The sequence below is a fragment of the Coregonus clupeaformis genome, unplaced genomic scaffold (assembly GCF_020615455.1).
Source record: "Coregonus clupeaformis isolate EN_2021a unplaced genomic scaffold, ASM2061545v1 scaf0260, whole genome shotgun sequence".
NCBI classification, from domain to species: Eukaryota; Metazoa; Chordata; class Actinopteri; order Salmoniformes; family Salmonidae; genus Coregonus; species Coregonus clupeaformis.
Window position 1 is genome coordinate 465,507 of NW_025533715.1, and position 23,822 is coordinate 489,328.

Sequence of the window (23,822 nt, forward strand, 5' to 3'; positions counted from 1 at the left end):
TTCGTGGTCCCAATTAGCTGCAGAGTTGGCTACTTGAAAACAGGTAATTAAAAGACCCATTTGTGCTCTTTAATCAGCTGAGGTTTACCAGAATGGCCTTCCCAGGTAGAGGGCAATTATCCCCAGCAACCATGAGAGAGACCTTCTAGACAACAGGGATGTTAAGAAAGTGTGTGTGTGTGTGTGTGTGTGTGTGTGTGTGTGAGAGAGAGAGGTCTTGGCTAACAAGTCTGCTGTTCCTTGTAATTGCATATTACAGCCTTTATTACAGCCATTTATTTCCCTTTGAAGATGATTAGACATTTTCTACAAGTTTTTTTTTCTTTACCCCGTTTCACAAAGAAATTGCTGTGTAAAAGGTACCCTTTACATTGTGTCTAGCATCATGCTATGACCTGGGTAGCAAATGTACACAAGGAGCTGGCTAGTGGCAACACTAAGATGGCTTTTAGGATACCCCTGCATGGGATGTGGAGAAAATAAATCCTGTTTGAAGATCAAATATAATGAGATTCTTTCTAACGAGAAGAGGATGCACTGCAGAGAGAGAGAGCGCATGAAAGAGAAAGAGCGAGGAAGAGGGGAGAGAGAGAGACCCATTGGCCAGAAAGAGCGAGAGAAATAGATTAGGGGAAATAAGTGATTATTCACCTAGCTTTGCTAACAGCACGAGAAGACTTGGGCATATCTGCCTCACAGCTAAGCACAACATGTTGCCCAATATACTCCATCTGCAAAAACATAAACGTATCTTTATGAAAGAGCTTGGAGAGAGTTGGGGAGAAACAGGACAGGAAAGACTAGGGTGTTTCTCTAAACCCTTCTAAATTATTCTGAGGTGGACTGGAGGAAGAAATAGGCCTACATCCTTTGAATGTAAAAAGGGGCTGTCTGGAGATTCGCCAACTCATTTACTTTCGGCAGTTCTCTCTCGCTCTCTCTGTCCTCCAAACTAAGCAACCCCCCTAACCTCTGCATATTAACTGGAGACATCCGTAAAGCTTCAGGTATCTCAACACACACACACAAAACTTCAGGTCTCAACTCAAACTGCTTTCAATTACCGGGGAAACTCAAATAATTCAAAAATAACTTACCTTTTTTTCTCTCTCCTGAACTCGGGGGGAGATTAATTCTCTGGTTCCCGTGGCATTAGAAAAAGCTGTGATTAAACAGTGACGTGTCTAATGTACAGTCTGTCTGGGAATGTTGGAATGGAATATTCTGGAACACCTGTAGCCAATTACATGCGCATGTTGGGCTGCCTGTGACCCAATGGAATAGTATATAGGGTTTCTGTAGGAAGCCAGAGAGGGAGGGGTCTGGAATTGAGAGGATAGACTAGAGTGCACTGAAGGGTTAGGACTGTACATTGTCAACCTATAAAGCCCTGTAGAAGTTTCTATAAGGCTACAATTGTGATATCAGTAGTAGTAGGCCTTGGGCTATTAGGTAAGAGAAACTGTACATATAAAAAGTTAGTGTGTGTGTTCTGGCAGATGGTCAGTTAGGTGCTCTCTGACCACTGTAGCCAATTAGAGAAGCTATTGAGCGGTCATAGGTCAAGATTGGCCACCTGCCAACCGAAATGGAGTCTTGTATTTGCATGCACCTTTAAGAAAAGCACGCACATGCCGTGTCCGAATACCCATACTAGCGTACTACATACTTAAACTGCATACAATGCATGTACTCATCGACGCAGACTATTTAGCACGTACCGTTTAGTAAAAGGTATGCAGTATGCCACAGCCGCAACGCAGTAGCGGCTCCTGACTGGTTGAGTACGTGGGGCGGGCCGAGTGCAGGTGGATTTTCCAAATTCAACAGACATGCATCGCATTAACCAGCCTGATAATAGTTCATTTCCAATTCAATTAATTAATTTAAACTCTGAATAGAATAGGAATGGTGTTCTAGGCCTACTCAGGCTGGTTATAGGCAGACTATCACATTCAACCTATACCATAGCTCACATCTATCCTATTTTTAAAAAAGGACTGTAGACAGAAACAGATTTGGTTCCATTTCAACATATATTTATTAGAGAATCCAAATTGCTGTAACATTTATAAATCAAATAGCCTAGTACACAGACCAAAACTTTTCATCTGTTCAATTAAAAGGCTATTGCACAGAAAAACGTGGACAGTCGGGTGCATGGCAAATTCAGAACAGCAACGTAATAAACTAAAATACTGATCATTGGGAACGAGATCAAAATGAGGCTTGTTCCATAAATTAAATAGGTAGCCTACAAAACTAAAATAACATAGCCACATCCCGAGTCCCCAGTGCCGACACATTCAGAAATCAAAATATGGTTCCGAAGGCCAAGAGAACAAGAAAAACTTTTCAATGAGATGTAGCCTACGATGCAATACGCTTGATCCTTTTAAGGACAACAAAAACTACTTAGCCTACATTTGAAGACCACCGCAGAAGCTTCGCTATTGGGCATCTTCCCAATTAAGTAGCCTCGTTTTGTTGTTTGGCTACTTGAAGAGAACTAGGGCCTATCACTCACAGCCCACCTCTTCCAATGCATTGTGGAAAAGTGTGTATTGAATTCTACTAGATGAAGAGCTGAGATGAGTAGAACATCCTGGCATTTAAAATTCACATACTATAAAACATTATATTTTCGCATACTGAGAATGGGTCATGCGCGATTGCATTGTTTCACACTATTTGTTGATTTCGGTAGCGCATCCCCTTATCTAATTGACCAGCTGTTGTCAAAGCCAACATGAGTATGACATCCGGACATTTAAAGTATACTAGATTTTCAAAATGTTGCATACTATTAACCTGAATTATTTTCCACTAATCAAAATGGCCTACTATTTATGACGCAAGTATGGGTATTTGGACATGGCCACTCTCTCTCTCGATCTCTCTCGCTCCCCCAGAGTCAACACACTCACACAAAAACAAATGAGCTAATAACCACTGCAGCACAAATAGAGTATTGCCTATACAGCCAGTCACCCTGATTAAGACGCATGTCTTTCCTGATTCCCACAGGCTTGTTGAGTCATTTGACTTCTAAAGCTCCACTAGATTCTGTCTGCGTTTCAAATGGCACCCTATTCCCTATAGGCCCTGGTCAAAAGTAGAGCATTATACAGGGAATAGGATGTCACTTGGGACATTGATTCTGTCTCCGCTGCCAGGGGACACCAGAGAGAACGCCTGGCCCCTAGCCAGAGATACCACAACCCTGAGAAGACTAGGGAGAGGGAGAGAGAGGGAGGGGGAGATAGAGATGGAGAGAGGGCATAGGGTGGGATGGGGAGGGAAGGCGGAGAAGAGAGATTGAGGGAGAAAGAAAGACGAAAGCAAGAGTGTGCCAGTGGGAAAGAGGCTGTAGAGCCAACTGACACAGCAGACAAATAGAGTGCCATTAACTTTGCTAGATCGGATCAAGCAATTACATGGATATTCCTTTGCGTTAGTAAGGAAATGAATGGGTCCGGATTAAGCATTAGGAATGAACCGGGTCAGGAGCAGAACAGAGCTACGGACTGAGTTTCTATTATTCCTGGATAGTTTCGCTGAATGTGTGTGTGTGTGTGTGTCACTGCCAAGGGAGCGGTTTGATGTTCTCTCATTATCATCACCGAGCACACAGTCTCTTTATTAACAGAACTTAAAGAATGCTTAATCTACAGAACAGAGAGAGACACAATAGTTACTGGGCTTACTGAGGAAGAAAGGGATGAGAGAGGGTTTTCTGAATGAGCTTTTAGAAAAGAAGGTAGAAATGGTGGACGCAGTATTAATCGTGTTGAATGTACTGTCCATCTCTGTATATTATAGCATGATCATACATTCCCTCTAGTTAAACAAAGTATTGTGATATTGTAGGAGGTAGAAAGTAATTTCTTTGAGACACACACTCTGTGTAGGGGGGGGGGGGTCAGGAAGCGTTTAAAAGATCAGCCCAAAAAAATTGACAAATGCTTCTCAGTGCTTTGCCTCTTCACACCCTAGCCATGGCAACCGCTGATAGTCTCCCACGCTGGCATCTGCTGCCCAGTCTGCCAACTGTGCCCTCAGCCCTCTCTCCTTCTTCCCTCTATCCACAAAATGGATTACCCCTCCAGTTTTCTTAATCTTAGCCCATCTAGTAATTCAAAAATCACCCAAGTCTGGTAGCCTATGCTGTTGGATGCACTTTCTGGCCAAGGGCATGATTATTCATGAGATGGTTACAATGCATCACTGATCAAACCTTCTCATAAAAAGGTCCAACGAGGACATTTCCGAGGACAGGCCACCAAAACCGGGGACTGTCAGCGGAAACCGGGGACATCTGGTCACCCTAGGTATCACTAATAGGTTATAATAGTCTCCCGAGTGGCGCAGTGGTCTAAGGCACTGCATCGCAGTGCTAGCTGTGCCACTAGAGATCCTGGTTCGAATCCAGACTCTGTCGATGCCGGCCGTGACCGGGAGACCCCATGCGGCGGCGCACAATTGGCCCAGGGTAGGGGAGGGAATGGTCGGCAGGGATGTAGCTCAGTTGGTAGAGCACGGCGTTTGCAACGCCAGGGTTGTGGGTTCGATTCCCACGGGGGTATAAAAAATTATGTATGCACTCACTAACTGTAAGTCGCTCTGGATAAGAGCGTCTGCTAAATGACTAAAATGTAAATAATTGCATACGATTAGTAAGTCCTTGTGTACTAGGGATGCACTTGTTTCACTTCACAAACTAACTGCCCCTATTGGTCCTATTCCCTATCATGAGCTCTCAAATCAAACTTTTCTATATTTCCCACCAACCAGAACGCTCAATAGATCAGAACCTGATTAGAATAGTGTCTGGTACAAGGGGCACAGCTGCTGCTGCACTACTAATGTGGTTCACACACACATTCACTGATCATTTGGTTCACAGCAACAACAAAAAACGTTGAAAATATGCCAGTCATGGTTGCCAGAGTCGGGGCTAATATCATCACTAAAATCAGAAGTTAGGAGAGAAAAAACACTAGTAGCAAGTTCCCTCTAGGTCGTGTGTGTGTGTGTGTGTGTGCGTTCGCTCTGTGAGCGTTGAGAGGACAAGCAGACTAACTGGAAGTTGTAGTGTCCAGCGCCCTCTTCAGGTCAAACTGTGTCACTTCTTTTCGTTCAGCTGAGACCAGAATCAAGATGTCCTTGTAGAACAGAGTCATTTGTACTGAATCATTTAACTGTAAAAAGCTCTTTAACTCTCACATGGGCTCTCTCTCTCGCTCTCAGAAGTACAAACAGATAGTACGAGCAAGCGACAGTTGAAGGAGACAGGAGAGCATTCCATCTTCCATCCATCCATTCTATCGTTTTCTCAAAAATACATGTATTTTCCAGCGTGTGCCATCCGCTCTCATTTCACCCTCAAACTACCTGGTTTCCATGACAACTACAGGAAAACAAGCATCACACGCTCAGACAACACAGCTGAGGCCAGCAATGAAGAAGAGCACCGGCCTCCATCTCCGGTGTTAAATTAAAACCCCACCTGTGCTGCCGAGTCTCTCTCTTCCTTGCTGGCCTCAGCTGTGTTGTCTGAGCGTGTGACGCTTGTTTTCCTGTTAAAAAACAACTGCCTTAGCAACAACTGCTACAACAGGGGACTGACTACCGCTTATTGTTAAGGGCCTGTCTGGTTTGAAAGAGGCTGTGCACTGTAATGAGAGGAAGCTATGAGTTGAGGCGAGAGAGAGAGAGAGCGAGAGCGAGAATGAGAGTGAGGATGAGTGTGAAAAAGCGCACCATGTGGTCCTGTGAGGAAAAAGCTGGCCTCGGCAGGCCCAGACAGATTGAGCCTAGCGTCTGTCTGAGTGTGAGAGAGAGAGAGGCATCGAGGGTAAGAAGGCAGGAGTCAACCACCGCACACACTTCACATGTTGGACTGGCTAGTGCGATTATGGCCTAGCGGCACGTCAGTTGGGGTTCACGGCTCACTAGCTGGTGAAGTGGCCGGCATGTTGCCCAGGCCTGGGTTCAACTATTCATTTCCCTTCAAATACTTTAGCTACGATTGATTGAGCTTGCTTGGAGCAATGGAACCAATGGAATAGACCCAAAAATGCAAACACCGCTCATATGGCACTCCAGATAGGCTCAATCAAACGCTCAAAGTATTTCAAGGAAAGCTCATGCTGTTTTAACCTAGTTCTGACTTACATCAAGCTATGGAACCAGCATACACAGAGTATACAAAAGATTAATAACACTTGCTCTTTCCATGACATAGACTGACCAGGTGAATCCAGGTGAAAGCTACGATCCCTTATTGATGTCACTTGTTAAATCCACTTCAAATCAGTGTAGATGAAGGGGACACGTTAAAGAAGGATTTTTAAGCCTTGAGACAATTGAGACATGGATTGTGTATGTGTGCCATTCAGAGGGTTAATGGGCAAGACAAAATATTGAAGTGCCTTTGAAAGGGGTACGGTAGTAGATGCCAGGCGCACCGGTTTGTGTCAAGAACTGCAACGCTGTTGGGTTTTTCCACGCGCAACAGTTTCCCGTGTGTATCAAGAATGGTCCGCCACCCAAAGGACATCCAGCCAACTTGACACAACTGTGGGAAGCATTGGAGTCAACATGGGCCAGCATCTCTGTGGAACGCTTTCGACACCTTGTAGAGTCCATGCCCCGGCGAATTGAGGCTATTCTGACCGCAAAAGGGGGAGGGGTGCAACTCAATATCAGGATGGTGTCCTTAATGTTTTGTACACTCAGTGTACATTGTAGAGTTTCCACATTAACCTAGGGTTCCTCATTGTGGTGATATTTCTAAAGTATATCTTACCATAGGGTTAGTAGGTAGTGGTACTGTAGTGATGTTTCTAGGTAGATCTTTCCGTAGGGATACTTGGTAGTGATGTTTCTAGGGAGATCTTACCATAAGGATACCTGGTAGTGGACTGTGGTAAAGTGATGTTTCTAGGGAGATCTTACCATAAGGATACCTGGTAGTGGACTGTGGTACCATAGTGATGTTTCTAGGGAGATCTTACCATAAGGATACCTGGTAGTGGACTGTGGTAAAATAGTGATGTTGCTAGGGAGATATTACCATAAGGATACCTGGTAGTGGACTGTGGAACCATAGTGATGTTGCTAGGGAGATCTTACCATAAGGATACTTGGTAGTGGACTGTGGTACCATAGTGATGTTGCTAGGGAGATCTTACCATAAGGATACTTGGTAGTGGACTGTGGTACCATAGTGATGTTGCTAGGGAGATCTTACCGTAGGGATATTTGGTATCCAGGCGGTTGTCGGCAGAGCGGGACCAGGGCAGCAGGTCATCATCACAGCCGTTGGGCATGCCGTTGTAGCCGATGCCCACTATCTTATTCTCCTGGTTAACAATACATGCTCCAACCTAGCAGAGAGAGAGTTAATTTAATGTTGACAGAATGAGCATATTATTTCTCAACTGTGTTGCATCTAGGCTAGAAGATGTCACTGGGCGTATCATTGGTCCCCCTCAAAAATAATGGCAAAACATGAAGTATTTGGGTGAGGAGGTATTTTCCTACCCAATCTAGCATGCCTAGCATGTAGACCTAAGAGTTGAACATTTATGCAAGTATATGTAAGTAGAGGCAGAGCAACTTGGAATGAAGGGTGAGGTCACTGTTCAGTGGTTTAGAGAGTTGGGGAAGAGGGGAGAAGAGGGGGATCTCCAGCTGAGAGCTAGGCCAATTAGAGATGGAGGGAGAGAGAGATGAGAGAAACATCAACTTATCAGGATTCACATGCAAACACAAAACCTCTACTCCACCCTTTTAACAGACAAACATCCCTTTAATGAAAACTAACTAACACTGTGGAACAGCCAATCAGGAGTGATTCTAATCTAACTCACAAAACATCGAAGTCTTCTTCTAACCACTTCTTCGCTAATAACGATCGGTCATCCAACCAATGAGTGTGCGGCGGCGGAACCGTACCGTATGCCCTTCACTGTACTGTTAGTTGGTTTTCTCCGGGTGAACTGGCATAGCTCCAACACATCAAACGACCCAGAGAGCCCACCCCCCGCCATCGCTCTCCCCAGGACGCTGTGCTTTGATCAGGTGTAGAAACGCTCCGCCAGGCCCCTTATCACTTTAAAAAAGACCCACGCACCACCTCCCTCCCCTAGCCTCCCTCTCCTAGCCTCACCCCATCCATCAATACATCCACCCCCCACCCTCCACCCTCCACCCAGCCCCATCCCTCATAGATGTTAGATATAATGATAGAGAAATGTGTGAAAGACAAAGTCAGCCAGAGAGAGAGAGAGAGAGAGACAGAGAGAGAGAGAGAGGGATAAATGATAGAGGGTCCTTCTCTGTGTCATAGGATTGACTAAGACAAAGTCAGACGGAAGCTTGAAGACGATACGTAGTGTAGCTGTTTAGATCACAGATCAAATGAAGTTCAGTCTCGACTCGCGTCCCCTTGGCTTTTTTGCTGTGTGTGTGTGCGTGCGTGCGACTGTCTAGAGAGCATTGCTGAATTAATGTAGGGGGCCTATTTGAAGGGTACATCTGATGAGGGAAGAGACTAGAGAGCTGAGCTGAGCTTTAAAACAGAGGCTGTTGCGGACACACGACCACATCGACAGAGGAGGGAACTAAAGGGGGGGGGGGCTAAGAAACAGTGGCTTCTTGAGAGAGAGAGAGCCCACTGAGGGATAAGCTACCGTGCTTTCTTGTGGGTGGATTGCGTCAACGAAGGTGATCAGATATCAACGGAGGGATTTTGTGGCAAAAGCGGAAGGCGGAAGCTTCGTCCTTCTGCCCCCCGTGGTGGTCTGTAAACACAGAGGCCTCGTGAGGGCCCGTCGCTGAGAGACATGAAACGCCCCCCGATATCCCTTTCTTCCGAGAGGAAAAAGGATGAGAAAAGAAAGGAAGGATAGACGACTAAAGCTCCAACCCTCCGTTTCATCCTCGCACCGTTTTGATCAGGAAAGGCTTGGCTGGCTTAAAAACGTTTCTTTCGGTCTTTCTTCTAATCCCCACCGCCTCCACCTTTCCTTCGCTCTCTCCTGAGGTGGAGACAAGACGACATCCTGAACTAGTTTAGAAAGGAGAGGTCATTAGAGAAGACTTGTGTTGAAATGTCCTCCCTTTCTCTCTCATTCCCTCCCGCTCTCTTTATCTCTATCATTCTTTCAAACACAAAACCCGGGAGGTCTTCTAGACAGTCACAGACACGCACCTCATGTACACTCGCACGCACACATAGAACAAAGCCAAGGCGACTTTAAAACAGTTACAGAGTTTAATGGCTGTAATAGGAGAAAACTGAAGATGGATCAACAACATTATGGATATGCTTGTCATCGGCAATGACTAGGGAGTGTTTTAAGATAGAAAGAAATGGAATAGAGCTAAGCACCGGCAAAATCCTAGAGGAAACCCTGGTTCAGTCTGCTTTCCACCAGACACTGAGAGACAAATTCACCTTTCAGCAGGACAACCACCGAAAACACTAAGCCAAATATACAGTTGAAGTCGGAAGTTTACATACACCTTAGCCAAATACATTTAAACTCAGTTTTCCCAATTCCTGACATTTAATCCTAGTAGAATCACCACTTTATTTTAAGAATGTGAAATGTCAGAATAATAGTAGAGAGATTGATTTATTTCAGCTTTTATTTCTTTCATCACATTCCCAGTGGGTCAGAAGTTTACATACACTCAATTAGTATTTGGTAGCATTGCCTTTAAACATTTTTTACTTGGGTCAAATGTTTCGGGTAGCCTTCCACAAGCTTCCCACAATAAGTTGGGTGAATTTTGGCCCATTCCTCCTGACAGAGCTGGTGTAACTGAGTCAGGTTTGTAGGCCTCCTTGCTCGCACATGCTTTTTCAGTTCTGCCCACAAATTTTCTATAGGATTGAGGTCAGGGCTTTGTGATCGCCACTCCAATACCTTGACTTTGTTGTCCTTAAGTCATTTTGCCACAACTTTGGAAGTATGCTTGGGGTCATTGTTCATTTGGAAGACCCATTTGCGACAAAGCTTTAACTTCCTGACTGATGTCTTGAGATGTTGCTTCAATATATCCACATCATTTTCCTTCCTCATGATGCCATCTATTTTGTGAAATGCACCAGTCCTTCCTGCAGCAAAGCACCCCCATAGCATGATGCTGCCACCCCCGTGCTTCACGGTTGGGATGGTGTTCTTTGGCTTGCAAGCCCACCCCCTTTTTCCTCCAAACATAACAATGGTCATTATGGCCAAACCGTTATATTTTTGTTTCATCAGACCAGCAGAAAGTTCTCCAAAAAGTACGATCTTTGTCCCCATGTACAGTTGCAAACTGTAGTCTGGCTTTTTTATAGCGGTTTTTGAGCAGTGGCTTCTTCCTTGCTGAGCTGCCTTTCAGATTATGTCGATATAGGACTTATTTTACCGTGGATATAGATACTTTTGTACCTGTTTCCTCCAGCATCTTCACAAGGTCATTTGCTGTTGTTCTGGGATTGATTTGCACTTTTCGTACCAAAGTACGTTCATCTCTAGGAAACAGAAAGCGTCTCCTTCCTGAGCGGTATGACGGCTGCGTGGTCCCATGGTGTTTATACTTGCATACTATTGTTTGTACAGATGAACGTGGTACCTTCAGGCGTTTGGAAATTGCTCCCAAGGATGAACCAGACTTGTGGAGGTCTACAATTATTTTTCTGAGGTCTTGGCTGATTTCTTTTGATTTTCCCATGATGTCAAGCAAAGAGGCACTGAGTTTGAAGGTAGGCCTTGAAATACATCCACAGGTACACCTCCAATTGACTCAAATTATGTCAATTAGCCTTTCAGAAGCTTCTAAAGCCATGACATAATTTTCTGGAATTTTCAAAGCTGTTTAAAGGCACAGTCAACTTAGTGTATGTAAACTTCTGACCCACTGGAATTGTGATACAGTGAATTATAAGTGAAATAATCTGTCTGTAAATAATTGTTGGAAAAATTACTTGTGTATCACAAGTAATTACAAAGTAGTTGTCCTAACCAACTTGCCAAAACGATAGTTTGTTAACAAGAAATTTGTGGAGTGGTTGAAAAACAAGTTTTAATGATTCCAACCTAAGTGTATGTAAACTTCCGACTTCAACTGTACACTGGAGTTGCTTACCAAGATGACATTGAATGTTCCGAAGTGGCCTGATTACAGTTTTGACTTAAATCTGCTTGAAAAGCTATGGCAAGACTTGAAAATGGCTGTCTAGCAATGATCAACAACCAACTTGACAGAGCTTGAATAATTTTTTTAATAATGTGCAAATATTGTACAATCCAGGTGTGCAAAGCTCTTAGAGACTTACCCAGAAAGACTCACAGCTGTAATCGCTGTCAAAGGTGATTCAGGGGTGTGAATACTTATGTAAAATGAGATATTTCTGTATTTCATTTAAAATACATTTGCAAGAATTTTTAAAAACATGTTTTCACTTTGTGATTATGGGGTAGTGTGTAGATGGGTTAGAGAGAAAAAATCAATTTAATCCATTTTGAATTCAGGCTGTAATATGTGGAACAAGTCAAGGGGTGTGTCCTCGTAGCTCAGCTGGTAGAGCACGGCGTTGAACGCCAAGGTAGTGGGTTCGATCCCGGGACCACCCATACACAAAAAAAAAATGTATGCACGCATGACTGTAAGTCGCTTTGGATAAAAGCGTCTGCTAAATGGCATATTATTATTATTATTATAATACTTTCTGAAGGCACTAACTGGAGAGGGAGAGAGGATTACTGGAGCCGTAGACCCCCTGCTGTGCCCCAATGGCCTCTCCCCCCTCCCTCCCCTGGGGTTGAGTTTATCACAGAGGAGCAGAGCCAGCTCTCATCTAGGGCTGGGCGATATGGGCAAAATATCATATCATGGTATTTTTCTAATGTTTGACAGTATTTGGTATTTTATTAGGATCCCCATTAGTTGTTGCAAAAGCAGCAGCTACTCTTCCTGGGGTCCACATAAAACATGACATAATACAGAACATTAATAGACAAGAACAGAACTACATCCCCCAAAAAAATTAAGGCACGTAGCCTACATATCAGTACATACACACAAACTATCTAGGTCAAATAGGGGAGAGGCGTTGTGCCGTGAGGTGTTGCTTTATCTGTTTTTTTTAAACCAGGTTTGCTGTTCATTTGAGCAATATGAGACGGAAGGGAGTTCCATGCAATAATGGCTCTAAATAATACTTCTTAAATTTGTTCTGGATTGGGGGACTGTGAAAAGACCACTGGTGGCATGTCTGGTGGGGTAAGTGTGTGTGTCAGAGCTATGTGTAAGTTGACTATGCAAACAATTTGGGATTTTCAAAACATTCATGTTTTTTATTAAAAGGAGAAGTGATGCAGTCAGTCTCTCCTCAACTCTTAGCCAAGAGAGACTGGCATGCATAGTATTTATATAAGCCCTCTATTACAATGAAGAGCAAGACGTGCCACGCTGTTCTGGGCCAGCTGCAGCTTAACTAGGTCTTTCCGTGCAGCACTCGACCACACGACTGGACAATAATAAAGATAAGACAAAACTAAAGCCTGCAGCACTTGCTTTTTGGAGTGTGGTGTCAAAAAAGCAGAGCATCTCTTTATTACAGACAGACCTCTCCCCATCTTTACAACCATTGAATCTATATGTTTTGACCATGACAGTTTACAATCTAAGGTAACACCAAGTAATTTAGTCTCCTCAACTTGATCAACAGCCACACCATTCATTACCAGATTCAGCTGAGGTCTAGACCTTAGGGAATGATTTGTACCAAATACAATGCTCTTAGTTTTAGAGATGTTCAGGACCAGTTTATTACTGGCCACCCATTCCAAAACAGACTGCAACTCTTTAAGGGTTTCAGTGACTTCATTAGCTGTGGTTCATATTTTGACGGTATTTTATGTTTTTGAATAATACAAATTCTAAATTAGATTTATGAGTAGTGCGTAACCCTAGGGTGGCAACACATACATTCTAAGTGATTTCAATGGGTCTTACGCTCTGTTCTGATAGTTTTATACTGTTCAATTAAACTTCAACCCAGAATTTTTCAGCATTTTCATCAATTTCTGCATTTCCTGCACTCATTTAATAATAATAATAATAAGCCATTTAGCAGACGCTTTTATCCAAAGCGACTTACAGTCATGCGTGCATACATTTTTGTGTATGGGTGGTCCCGGGGATTGAACCCACTACCCTTACGTTACAAGCGCCGTGCTTTACCAGCTGAGCTACAGAGGACCATATCCACACTGCCACATAGCGCTGCACAATATTTGCAAATGTTGCAATTGCGATTTCACTTGCGATTTAGATCAAAACATTTGGGTGAACTGTTGGAATCACGGACATATAATTATTATTTTAATTATATATTTAGAATATAATAGTGGGCATACAGTGTTGTTTGACATGACAACTAATGAAAATTCCAGGGAGGAGTTATGGTGACAGGGTAGGAACCAAAGTGTTGGTCAGTGTTTCCTTGGGACACTATAATCTTTGGTTACATTAAATGTTTTCTCTCCGCTACTTCATGTAGCTAACATACTCATGCTTTGCCTAATCTTCTTTGGTTTAGAAGCATGTTGCACAAACAACATGCTGATTTAGGCCTAAACCATCACTGGTATCAGGCTGTATAGCTAGCTACATTTGCTCTGACTCAGTACATTTATTAGGTAGCTATACCTAGCGATTAGCATTATTGGCTAACACGATTTAGTGGCAACTTGCTAAGAAAAGACAAACTAGCTGTTTGCAGATGTAAGAAAGTGTCTCGTGGTTGAGCAACAACAAATGCGCTCCTTGAGTGACAGGGGGTGGGGCTAGGCCTTTGGGAAGAGAGAGAGAGCGACTTTTGTATTTACTCACACACAGAAGTGCACAATGCACATACACACTTTCATACACCATCTGGATCAAATTATTTATTGATTTATATTCCCTAATAAGTCCACATTTCACTCAATATATAAGTCCACATTTTGACCAAATACTTTTAGGAACCACTAAAAAAAAAGGATTGAAAATCTCCGCCCTGTAGCCATGTTTACCCCTCCATTTCTCCGATATCCCTCGCTCTCCATCCATCCACTTCTGTGGGTCGGAAATCAATTTCAAAACAAGCTCTGGGTCGATCATCAAACTAGACAGCCCAGTGCAGACAGGGGGTATAGGTGTCGAAACAAATCAAAACCGACATCCAACTTTGAGCTAACAGGCCTACACCAGACAACCAATCCCAGACTAAGGCAGACAAGGGCTAAGACCCCCAACCGTTTGAAACACCCCCCACCGCCCAAACCGGGTGCTCGCCCCACAGCCGGGAACTCTGGGAACTCAATCAAAGACCCACAGTCGTCTTGACCGGCAGTGTCAAATAGAGGCGTCCGTGCCAGGGTCTGATCAGAAAGGCAGGGGGGCCTTATTGAGGGCGGAGGGCCTGGCATCTGGATTAATATGTAATAACAGGCAGGGCTGTGGATGCCTTACACAGCCGTGGTAGAGGGAGAAAGGGAGAGAAAGTGGGTTGGAGGGCTGGGGGGGGAGTCAGGATCAATGAAGAGGGGGGTAAGGAAGATAAGGGGTGGTGATGTTACCTAGGAGCTGGAATGCTTCTTTGAGCTTGTGTGTGTGTGTGTGTGTGTGTGTGTGTGTGTGTGTGTGTGTGTGTTTACCTGTGAGCTGGGATCCTTGCTTCTCTGAGCTGACAAGAAGGCTACAGCCATGAAATATTCAGGCCACTCCAGGTAGTCCTCACGCTTTTTCGTCTGAGCAGAATCAGAGGCCGGGGTCCTGATGGAGGGGAAGAGAGGAGAGGGAGAAATAGATGGATAGAGAGAAAATAAAATGGAGAAAAGGTCAGAACGGGAGGATAGAAGGGGAGAGAAAAACATGGAGACAAAAGAAAATGGTCAGAAAAATGGGCGAAAGAAAGGTGAGCAAGAGAAATAGAGAAGAAAGAGGAGGAGGAGAGGAGTTGAGAAAAGGAGGTTGAGGTTGAGGAGGGAGAGGGAGGATGAGGGAAGGAGAACGGGTGAGATAAGAGAAGACAGAACAGAAGGAAAGTGACAAGGTAGTAAAACAAAAAATTAAATGAAATCTTCAAAGGCTCGTTTGTCAAAAAGGAGCAGTCAGTTTGGTACAGGGGCATCGGTCGCGTGTTTCACTTGAGGGCAGCATGATGTAGTCTCGGTCTCCGTCCTCTTGCTTCACAAAGGAACACCGGCGTGAACGCAAAACACACACAGACAAGTTCAGTCAGACACTTCACACACATCCTCACACTGCCACCAGTGCGACGATTCAAAGGGCTTCAAACCTGGGTCTTAACCCCGCTGAGAACAGACGCCCACTCCCTATAATTACAACACCCCTGTCTAGAGCCCTCACTCTCTCAGCATCCCTTCTTTGCGTTTTGAAAACCATTATATCCTCTCTTCACTGCTGTGCTCCAGGCCACTCACCCGCCATTACGGATGCAGACACAGGAACCGGGAGCTATTATGGCTCCAGTCGCAGAAAGTCCCACTGGGTCAGGCTGGAGCACCTTGGAAACTGAAGCAGCAGTACCCAGCAATTAAACACTACCCATCTGGCTGTCTCGCCAAACTAGGGCGGATCTAGCTACAGATCTATGCCTAGATGCCACGTCTGCCTGTCTACAAAGTGCTCTCTAAAGTGGATCCAAACACACAGTGACGGCAGAAGAGGACGGGATACTTTGAACTCCTCCACAGTTTGGAGTGTGATCTCTCGGCTGTGCGTTTCGACCTGGCTAAACAAAGTCGCACCAGCAATTAAACCCTACCCACCTGGCTGTCACACAACGAAGAAATGAAAGAGTGCCAACCCAGGGCGATACGGCCAATCGAGACCCATTGCTGCCCGGCAACGCACCACGTCTGCCTGTCTACAAACACAAGATCGGTGACGTCTTTCGCCGATACCCCGCAGACACGGCTGGACTCGAAAGAAATGAAGAAGGGATCAGAGAAAGAGAGAGGGGGAGAAAGAGAGGGATACGTTTGGAGTCTGACACTTTGAACTCCTCCACAGCTCGGACTATGTGATCTCTTGTCCCTACGTTTCAAATTGGCTAATGGCTGCCAGCATGCGGAGCAAAAAGGCCAAACGGGGACAGACTTTAAAGTGAAGTGACATTTCCAGCCGTTCAGACGCATTAAGTGGCGCACATCATAGGGCAGAGGGGCCGACGTTGCTCAAAAGACAAAGAAACTACTTTTCATTGAGGCTGGATCAAATGATGATGTGGCATATTTCAGTTAATTAGGCCTAAAGAATCTAGTTAGAGAGGCTTTTGTAAAATCATTTACAGTTGATGTAGCGATTTGATTTGTTCAAATGTTTAATAACGCAAGATGAAAGGAATAATACATTAAATGAATCATAAAACATTAATTGAAACACATTTTCGGTTGAGTAGGCCTCCACCTTCCAATTCAGACTTTCAATTTGATCCAGCATTTTAGGGAGAGTGTCTGACACTTCCTTGATATATCTAATTAAGCACTGGTCTCTGGGGAAGCTTTGGTAGCTTAAACGTCTTCTGTTATCAATTTGTGCAGATGGGTCTTCCTTCTCATCATTCATTAAAGCATCACTGCGCCGGCCTCAAACCTTAATATCTCAACCACCTGAGACCTGACACCTTCTGGTGGTTTTCACGCGGTCTTTCAGAACCCTGGAATCTTCCTGCTGCCATATGTTCAAATGCTGACATAGAATTACAATGACTAGAACAGTCAGACATTCCAGTCCCCAATCCCATGCCGCTCAAGTTCAATTCATTGTAATTCTACGGTTCTCCTATGCTGCTCCAATGCCAGCTGTTGCTGTGGTCTCACAGTCACCCTTCCCTCCAGGACATTAGTCCTTTAATGAGATGCAGATGAGTGTGTTCGGTCCCCTGGGCTCTACTGGCTTTCCCAGGCACCAGATTGTCATATCAGAGGTCCTACTCTCTGCAGAACGGTGGCTGGCCTTCCTAAAGGGGATTTTCAACCATACAGCTGCTGGGAGAAGAGATAACATGCCATGGGATAATGCTTCCCGGGCGTTTTCCCTTCTGGGGTTTGTTATTCCCTAAAATGCCCATTCCTTATTGGCTTAATGAGCGGGAGGATTAGGCTATCATCGGGCTTCCAAGCAGCACGTCAAAATAGGACTTTACCTGGCTATATTCAGCCGCATATCGTAGGCTCTGTCTTGGAACAGAGTTTTGTCAATTAAGGCATTAGGCTACATGCTTTAGTGAAAGTGCACCAAGCCTGTCCGGAAGGGACGCTCGGTATTAGAGAAGGCAGGAAGGCACCTCGGAATGCCAAGTCTGCCAACATGCATGTTGCGTGGGGATGGAAAGGTCAGAGGTACGTGACCAAACTGCCAACTCAATACATGCACCCTATGGTTGCTACCATATAATTAGGAATTGAATAGGATCTTTATGGTTGCAACCAGTTCAGAGTTGATATGGAATAGGTAGCCTATATGCCTAGCCTTCAGCCCCAGCATTCTTCACAGCAATGATGAGAACGCAAAAGCAGAGCTTGGTCAGAAGAACATGACCAACCTGTCAACCCCATGGCAACCAACAGTTAGTCTAAAGGCAGCCTAAAGGGTTGATATGGGGGTTGATATGGAAAAGGCATTGGCCTTCAGCCAAAGCATTCTTCACATCAATGAAGGTGATAAAAGTGTAAGCAGGGCAGAGAGTTGAAAACAGAAAATAGACAGAACAGCAGTGTGCCGTACACTGAAAAATACCTATGATGAAGGCAAAACCTGATGCAACCAGTCTCAAATTTCAATCAACCACATCCGGAACTCAAGCCTTCATAACAGCGTGAAATCACGGCGCAAAGAGACTGTTATGGACCTGGTAGAAAGGACCTGGGAGGCGGCGGCTCATTTTGGGGGATCAAAACAGCCAAAGTGGCCCTCAGCCTGCTAAAGGGGGTGGTGAAGAGGGCCCAGGGGCTACAGCGATTGGCACAGATCCCCTTAACCCTTCTGGGCTCCTGGCACTCTGCTGGGCGAGGAGAACCCCTCCAGGTGTGTGTGAGACGGTTGAGGGCATGTTACGGGTGGAGCTAGAGTGCTCCTCGTGTTTGCCATTTGACAGAGTCAGAGTGACAGTGTGGTTGGGACTAGGAGTAGTGTGTGTGGGACGTGAGTGTGTGTGTGGGATGTGTGTGTTTGTCTTCATTGCCCTCCTGCTCATTAGCTTATGCCCTGTGCCAACACTGCTGCCATTCCTCGGGCACACACTCAAGCAAGGATGGAGAAAAAAAACACACGTCATCCCTTTTTGAGGGCCACAGATTCATATTGCACTAATTTCAGCTGAAGAGAAACTCCATAGGAAGTGTGTGTGTGTATGTCACGGCTTATGCAGGATCCATATTCTACATCTTACACATCCCGCCCCCATGTCTTTCACCAAGATGGGATAGGGAACTAAGGGGAATAGGGAGGATATTACCTGATGCTAAATATAAAACTGAGGCACTGTGGGGGGAAACTAAGTGATAATCATGTCTGAGGAGGATAGGATGATATTTTATCCTGAGAATGGGGACGGCTACAGTGGGTTCTAAGGTGTGAAAATCATTTTTCTGACTTCCTGTGTCGAGAGAGAGAGACACACACACACACACACACACACACACACACACACACACACACACACACACACACGGTCAGAATGTGATGACTGTTGAAGCTGCCCACCCTCCCCAGTCATACACACACTTTTCTCTCTTACTTATTTATTCACGCAAATCTCACTAAGTGCCCTGTTCTGAATGTAGTAAGCAGTTTGTCGGTAGGTATAACGTTACATTATAGCTAGGTGCCTAGCTTGCACGGGACCATTTCAATATACTGTAACTTAGCTATCTATCCATCTTACGAGCGAGCTACATTTCTAATGACTTTCTGAAAATGCAGTTAACAACAAACGCGAGCTATTTGTTTATTTATTGAAGCTTTGTGTGTTGTTCAAAGAACTGTAGGGGTGAGTTAGTTAGCTAGCTTACTACTACTACTACTACTACTACTACTACTACTACTACTACTACTACTACTACTACTACTACTACTACTACTACTACTACTACTACTACTACTACTACTACTACTACTACTATTTAGCCTAGCTAGCACTACTGTAAAACGCATGCAACAAAACTGTAACAGCACAACTGACAATTCGCTGCTAACTTCAAAGTGAAAAGTAAAAACAAACAAAGTTACCCGTTCAGTTGAGATGTCTCGTTCTTAGTTTCTTGGCTCATCTTTGCTTCTGTGCTGGCAAGTTGCCTGTAATGCGCTGCCTAGCTGATACTTTACAGATAGGACGTAGTACACAACACAAGCATGGAAATCTCCCGCGCTGGAAACTGTCATGAGGTCCAACCCCCAGCCTTATTAGGGAATGTGTAAGTATACGTGGTTGTCTTGTTGAACAAACATCTGTAGAGCGCGCCAAACTACAGTTGCAGTCTTCCAAGGTGGACTTCCGTGAACAATATGTAAAACCAGCGAAATCAGTGCTCTCTGCCACAGTAAACTGAAGATTCATTCAACATTGCTGCAAACGACCAAAGACAGTAGTGAGGGACAGAATATATCCTTCCCGGCCACTACGTGGCAGTCATGGGTCTTACTAAAACCACAGATAGAACAAGGAGCTAGCTGTGTGTGTGTGTGTGTGTGTGTGTGGGGGGAGGGGGGGTTGTGTGTGTGTGTGTGTGTGTGTGTGTGTGTGTGTGTCATCGCAGAGAGTCAGAGGTGTTACTGTAACTGTTCCCCCCTGGTGCAGATGCAAAGTTTGGTAACAGAATTATGGTAAAATATCACTTAGTTGTTTATGCAACCACGTTTTCCAAAAACTATGTTAAATATCTGCTCTGAATTAAGATTCAAAGATGTCTGCAGAAAGAATGGAGTGTCAGCTATGATATGACACCTTGAGTTTGAACAAATATATTTTGGTTATTGAACAGTACAGTAAGTGAAGTGGATAACAGAATTACATCATGGGTCCCTGATCTGTACTGCACAGAAATGCATAATTATGGATATGAATGTCATTCTCTGCATGCTGATGTATCCTGAATAGGTACACAAAGGGAGAAATATTCAATACAAGTTTGGACATCACAGTACAGCACAGTAGAGTATAATTCAGTACAGGACAGTAGAGTAGAGCAGTGGTTCCCAAAAATTTTTGGTTACTGTACCACCAACTATTTTGCTCTGCCTGGAGTACCCCTGATTTACCCCCTCATGTGCATTTTACCAGTAGGCCTATGGCCTAGAGTCTTCTTAAGTACCCCCTGTGGATAGGCCAAGTACCCCCAGGGGTCCTAGTACCCCTGGTTGGGAACCACTGGAGTAGAGTATAGTACAGTAAAGTATAGTTCAGTACAGTAGAGTACAGTACAATACAGTACATTATACTCTACTCTACTCTAGTGTGCTCTACTGTACTGTAATTAACTCTACTTTACTGTAGGCCTACTGTACTGGACAATACTCTACTTTTCTTTACTTTACTGTACTGCACTGTACTGTACTCTGCTGTGCTTCACTGTACTGTACTGTACTGTGCTGTCCAAACTTATGAAACATAGACGTCTATGATCGGTTCAGATTTGGTCCGGTCACCAATCATGGACGTCTATGTTTGGGCCAAATCAAGGTCGGACCAGACCAAAAAAAACATGTCTGTGGACAATGAAATCAAGGCCAGGGCGGACTGACCAAATTTCACCTACTTTTCAACGTCCATGGATGTCCGGTGTCGGTCGGTGCTCAGTGGGTGCGGATGCTGGTTACAGTAAATGGAAAGTGAGGGTAGGCGTCAGTAAGTGCCGGGAGAGGTCAAATTAACTGGAGCTGAACATAACAGTATGCAAGTGGAAGGGAAGACAGTAGCAAGTGACCTAACTATGGTTTGTGACTACTATGATTTCCCATTGTAGCCAATTCAATTGCAGTAATTCCGTTACAGATTTGGTAACAGAATTACAATTTTTAATCACTTAATAATTAAACAAATAAACAAAAATTTATATCATTAAAAACACTATAACTAATTGGTAGCTCTAGCTTTACTTGTTACTTCTGTGAACTTTGCCTTGAAATTAGAAAATATCTTTAAGATACAGTATGTGGGTTTTTGGTAACGGAATTTCAAAGCATAAGGCAATGTTTCTTAAACTTGCAGAAGGCAAATAATTTATCCAAAACTAAATATGTGTTGATATTAGTTGGCAGGGGTCTTTACTTCAACATTATTGTGTTTTGATGTATTTCTAGTACCTTTTAAGGATTTTTCTGGTATATGTTTTCTAAGACCCCTTTTCAATCTGTTTGACCAGAAATCAAAGCCATTACTTATGCCAAATGTTTAAGATGGAAAATGTTTGAAAGATGTATCTATGGCTTCATTTTCAAAAAAATATAGACTTAGCTTTCATTTGACACCCAATTTGATATGCTCCTATGAACTTCACGTTGGTGCTCATGAATCCTTTTACATGGAAATGACCTACTGCATTGTGGGTAATGTGCATCTCGAGGCCCGGTGCTCATTCGATCTGGCATATGGTATGGGCCTCTCTCTCTCTCTCTCTCTCTCACTCTCTCTCTGCCCCTCTCTTTCTCTCTCTCTCTCTGCCCCTCTCTCGCTCTCTCTCACTCTCCCTCTCTCTCTCAATTCAATTCAATTCAATTTAAGGGCTTTATTGGCATGGGAAACGTATGTTAACATTGCCAAAGCAAGTGAAGTAGATAGTAAACAAAAGTGAAATAAACAATAAATATTAACAGTAAACATTACACTCAGAAGTTTGAAAAGAATAAAGACATTTCAAATGTCATATTATGTATATATATAGTGTTGTAACAATGTGCAAATAGTTAAAGTACAAATGGGAAAATAAATAAACATAAATATGGGTTGTATTTACAATGGTGTTTGTTCTTCACTGGTTGCCCTTTTCTTGTGGCAACAGGTCACAAATCTTGCAGCTGTGATGGCACACTGTGGTTTTTCACCCAGTAGATAAAGGAGTTTATCAAAATTGGGTTTGTTTTCGAATTCTTTGTGGATCGCTGTAATCTGAGGGAAATATGTGTCTCTAATATGGTCATACATTTGGCAGGAGGTTAGGAAGTGCAGCTCAGTTTCCACCTCATTTTGTGGGCAGTGTGCACATAACCTGTCTTCTCTTGAGAGCCAGGTCTGCCTACGGCGGCCTTTCTCAATAGCAAGGCTATGCTCACTGAGTCTGTACAGAGTCAAAGCTTTCCTTAAGTTTGGGTCAGTCACAGTGGTCAGGTATTCTGCCACTGTGTACTCGCTGTTTAGGGCCAAATAGCATTCTAGTTTGCTCTGTTTTTTTGTTTGTTCTTTCCAATGTGTCAAGTAATTCTCTTTTTGTTTTCTCATGATTTGGTTGGGTCTAATTGTGTTGTTGTTGTTGTTGTTGTTGTCCTGGGGCTGTGTGGGGTCTGTTTGTGTTTGTGAACAGAGCCCCAGGACCAGCTTACTTAGGGGACTCTTCTCCAAGTTCATCTCTCTGTAGGTGATGGCTTTGTTATGGAAGGTTTGGGAATTGCTTCCTTTTAAGTGGTTATAGAACTTAACGGCTCTTTTCTGGATTTTGATAATTAGCGGGTATTGGCCTAATTCTGTTCTGCATGCATTATTTGGTGTTTTACGTTGTACACGGAGGATGTTTTTGCAGAATTCTGCATGCAGTCTCAATTTGGTGTTTGTCCCATTTAGTGAATTCTTGGTTGGTGAGCGGACCCCAGACCTCACAACCATAAAGGGCAATGGGTTCTATAACTGATTCAAGTATTTTTAGCCAGATCCTAATTGGTAAGTCAAATGTTATGTTCCTTTTGATGGCATAGAAGGCCCTTCTTGCCTTGTCTCTCAGATCGTTCACAGCTTTGTGGAAGTTACTTGTGGCGCTGATGTTTAGGCCGAGGTATGTATAGTTTTTTGTGTGCTCAAAGGCAACTGGACCTTTTTTGGAACACCATTATTTCTCTCTCTCTCCCTCCCTCTGCCACTTTCTATCAGGAGGAATGGATCTCCAAGAGGTATTGGCCAGATGCATTGAATTCCACTGTTGCTAAACCGATTAAGATTACAATAGCTTTTTCCTAAGGAATGCATCAGTCATGCTGTAGTTGATTACATAAATATACTACCAGTCAAAAGTTTGGACACACCTATTCATTCAAGGGTTTTTCTTTATTTTTACTATTTTTTACATTTGTGAAGACATCAAAACTATGAAATAACACATATGGAATCATGTAGTAACCAAAAAAGTGTTAAACTTTTTCTTCAAATAGCCACCCTTTGCCTTGATGACAGCTTTGCACACTCTTGGCATTTTCTCAACCAATTTCATGAGGTAGTCACCTGGAATTCATTTCAATTAACAGGTGGAGTTGTAGGCAACAGGAGTTGGAGTGAGTAGTCATGCTGTACTTCGCTCCGCAGGTAATATGACACACACACATTACAATGGAACGATTTGATTAGTGTAATGTTAGCTAGCTACATAGTTGTCTTTGTATCAAAGATGAAGGTGTAGTATAGAGAAACTATCGAGGTTAGCTAGCCAGCTACATTCGTTTGCAGCGACGCCGTTTTTCAAACAAAGTCAACACTGCAGCCATTGCTAGCTAGCCAACAGTACCAGCTAGCAATATTGTAGCAACTAAATACAATATCATTTTAG

At 43.8% G+C, this 23,822-nt stretch overlaps 1 protein-coding gene across 1 annotated transcript in view; it reads right to left on the reverse strand.

Annotated features, from left to right (window-relative positions):
- dctd (dCMP deaminase) overlaps positions 1-19,664 on the reverse strand; it is a 48,563-nt gene extending 28,899 nt beyond the window's left edge. Inside the window, exons 1-3 of the mRNA XM_041868312.2 lie at positions 19,306-19,664; positions 14,706-14,823; positions 7,256-7,391 (exon numbers count right to left, since the gene is read on the reverse strand). Of these exons, the coding sequence (XP_041724246.1) occupies positions 7,256-7,391; positions 14,706-14,823; positions 19,306-19,346 (295 nt within the window). The 5' untranslated portion in view covers positions 19,347-19,664. The remainder of the gene's footprint in view (positions 1-7,255; positions 7,392-14,705; positions 14,824-19,305) is intronic.
- Positions 19,665-23,822: the final 4,158 nt, after the last annotated feature.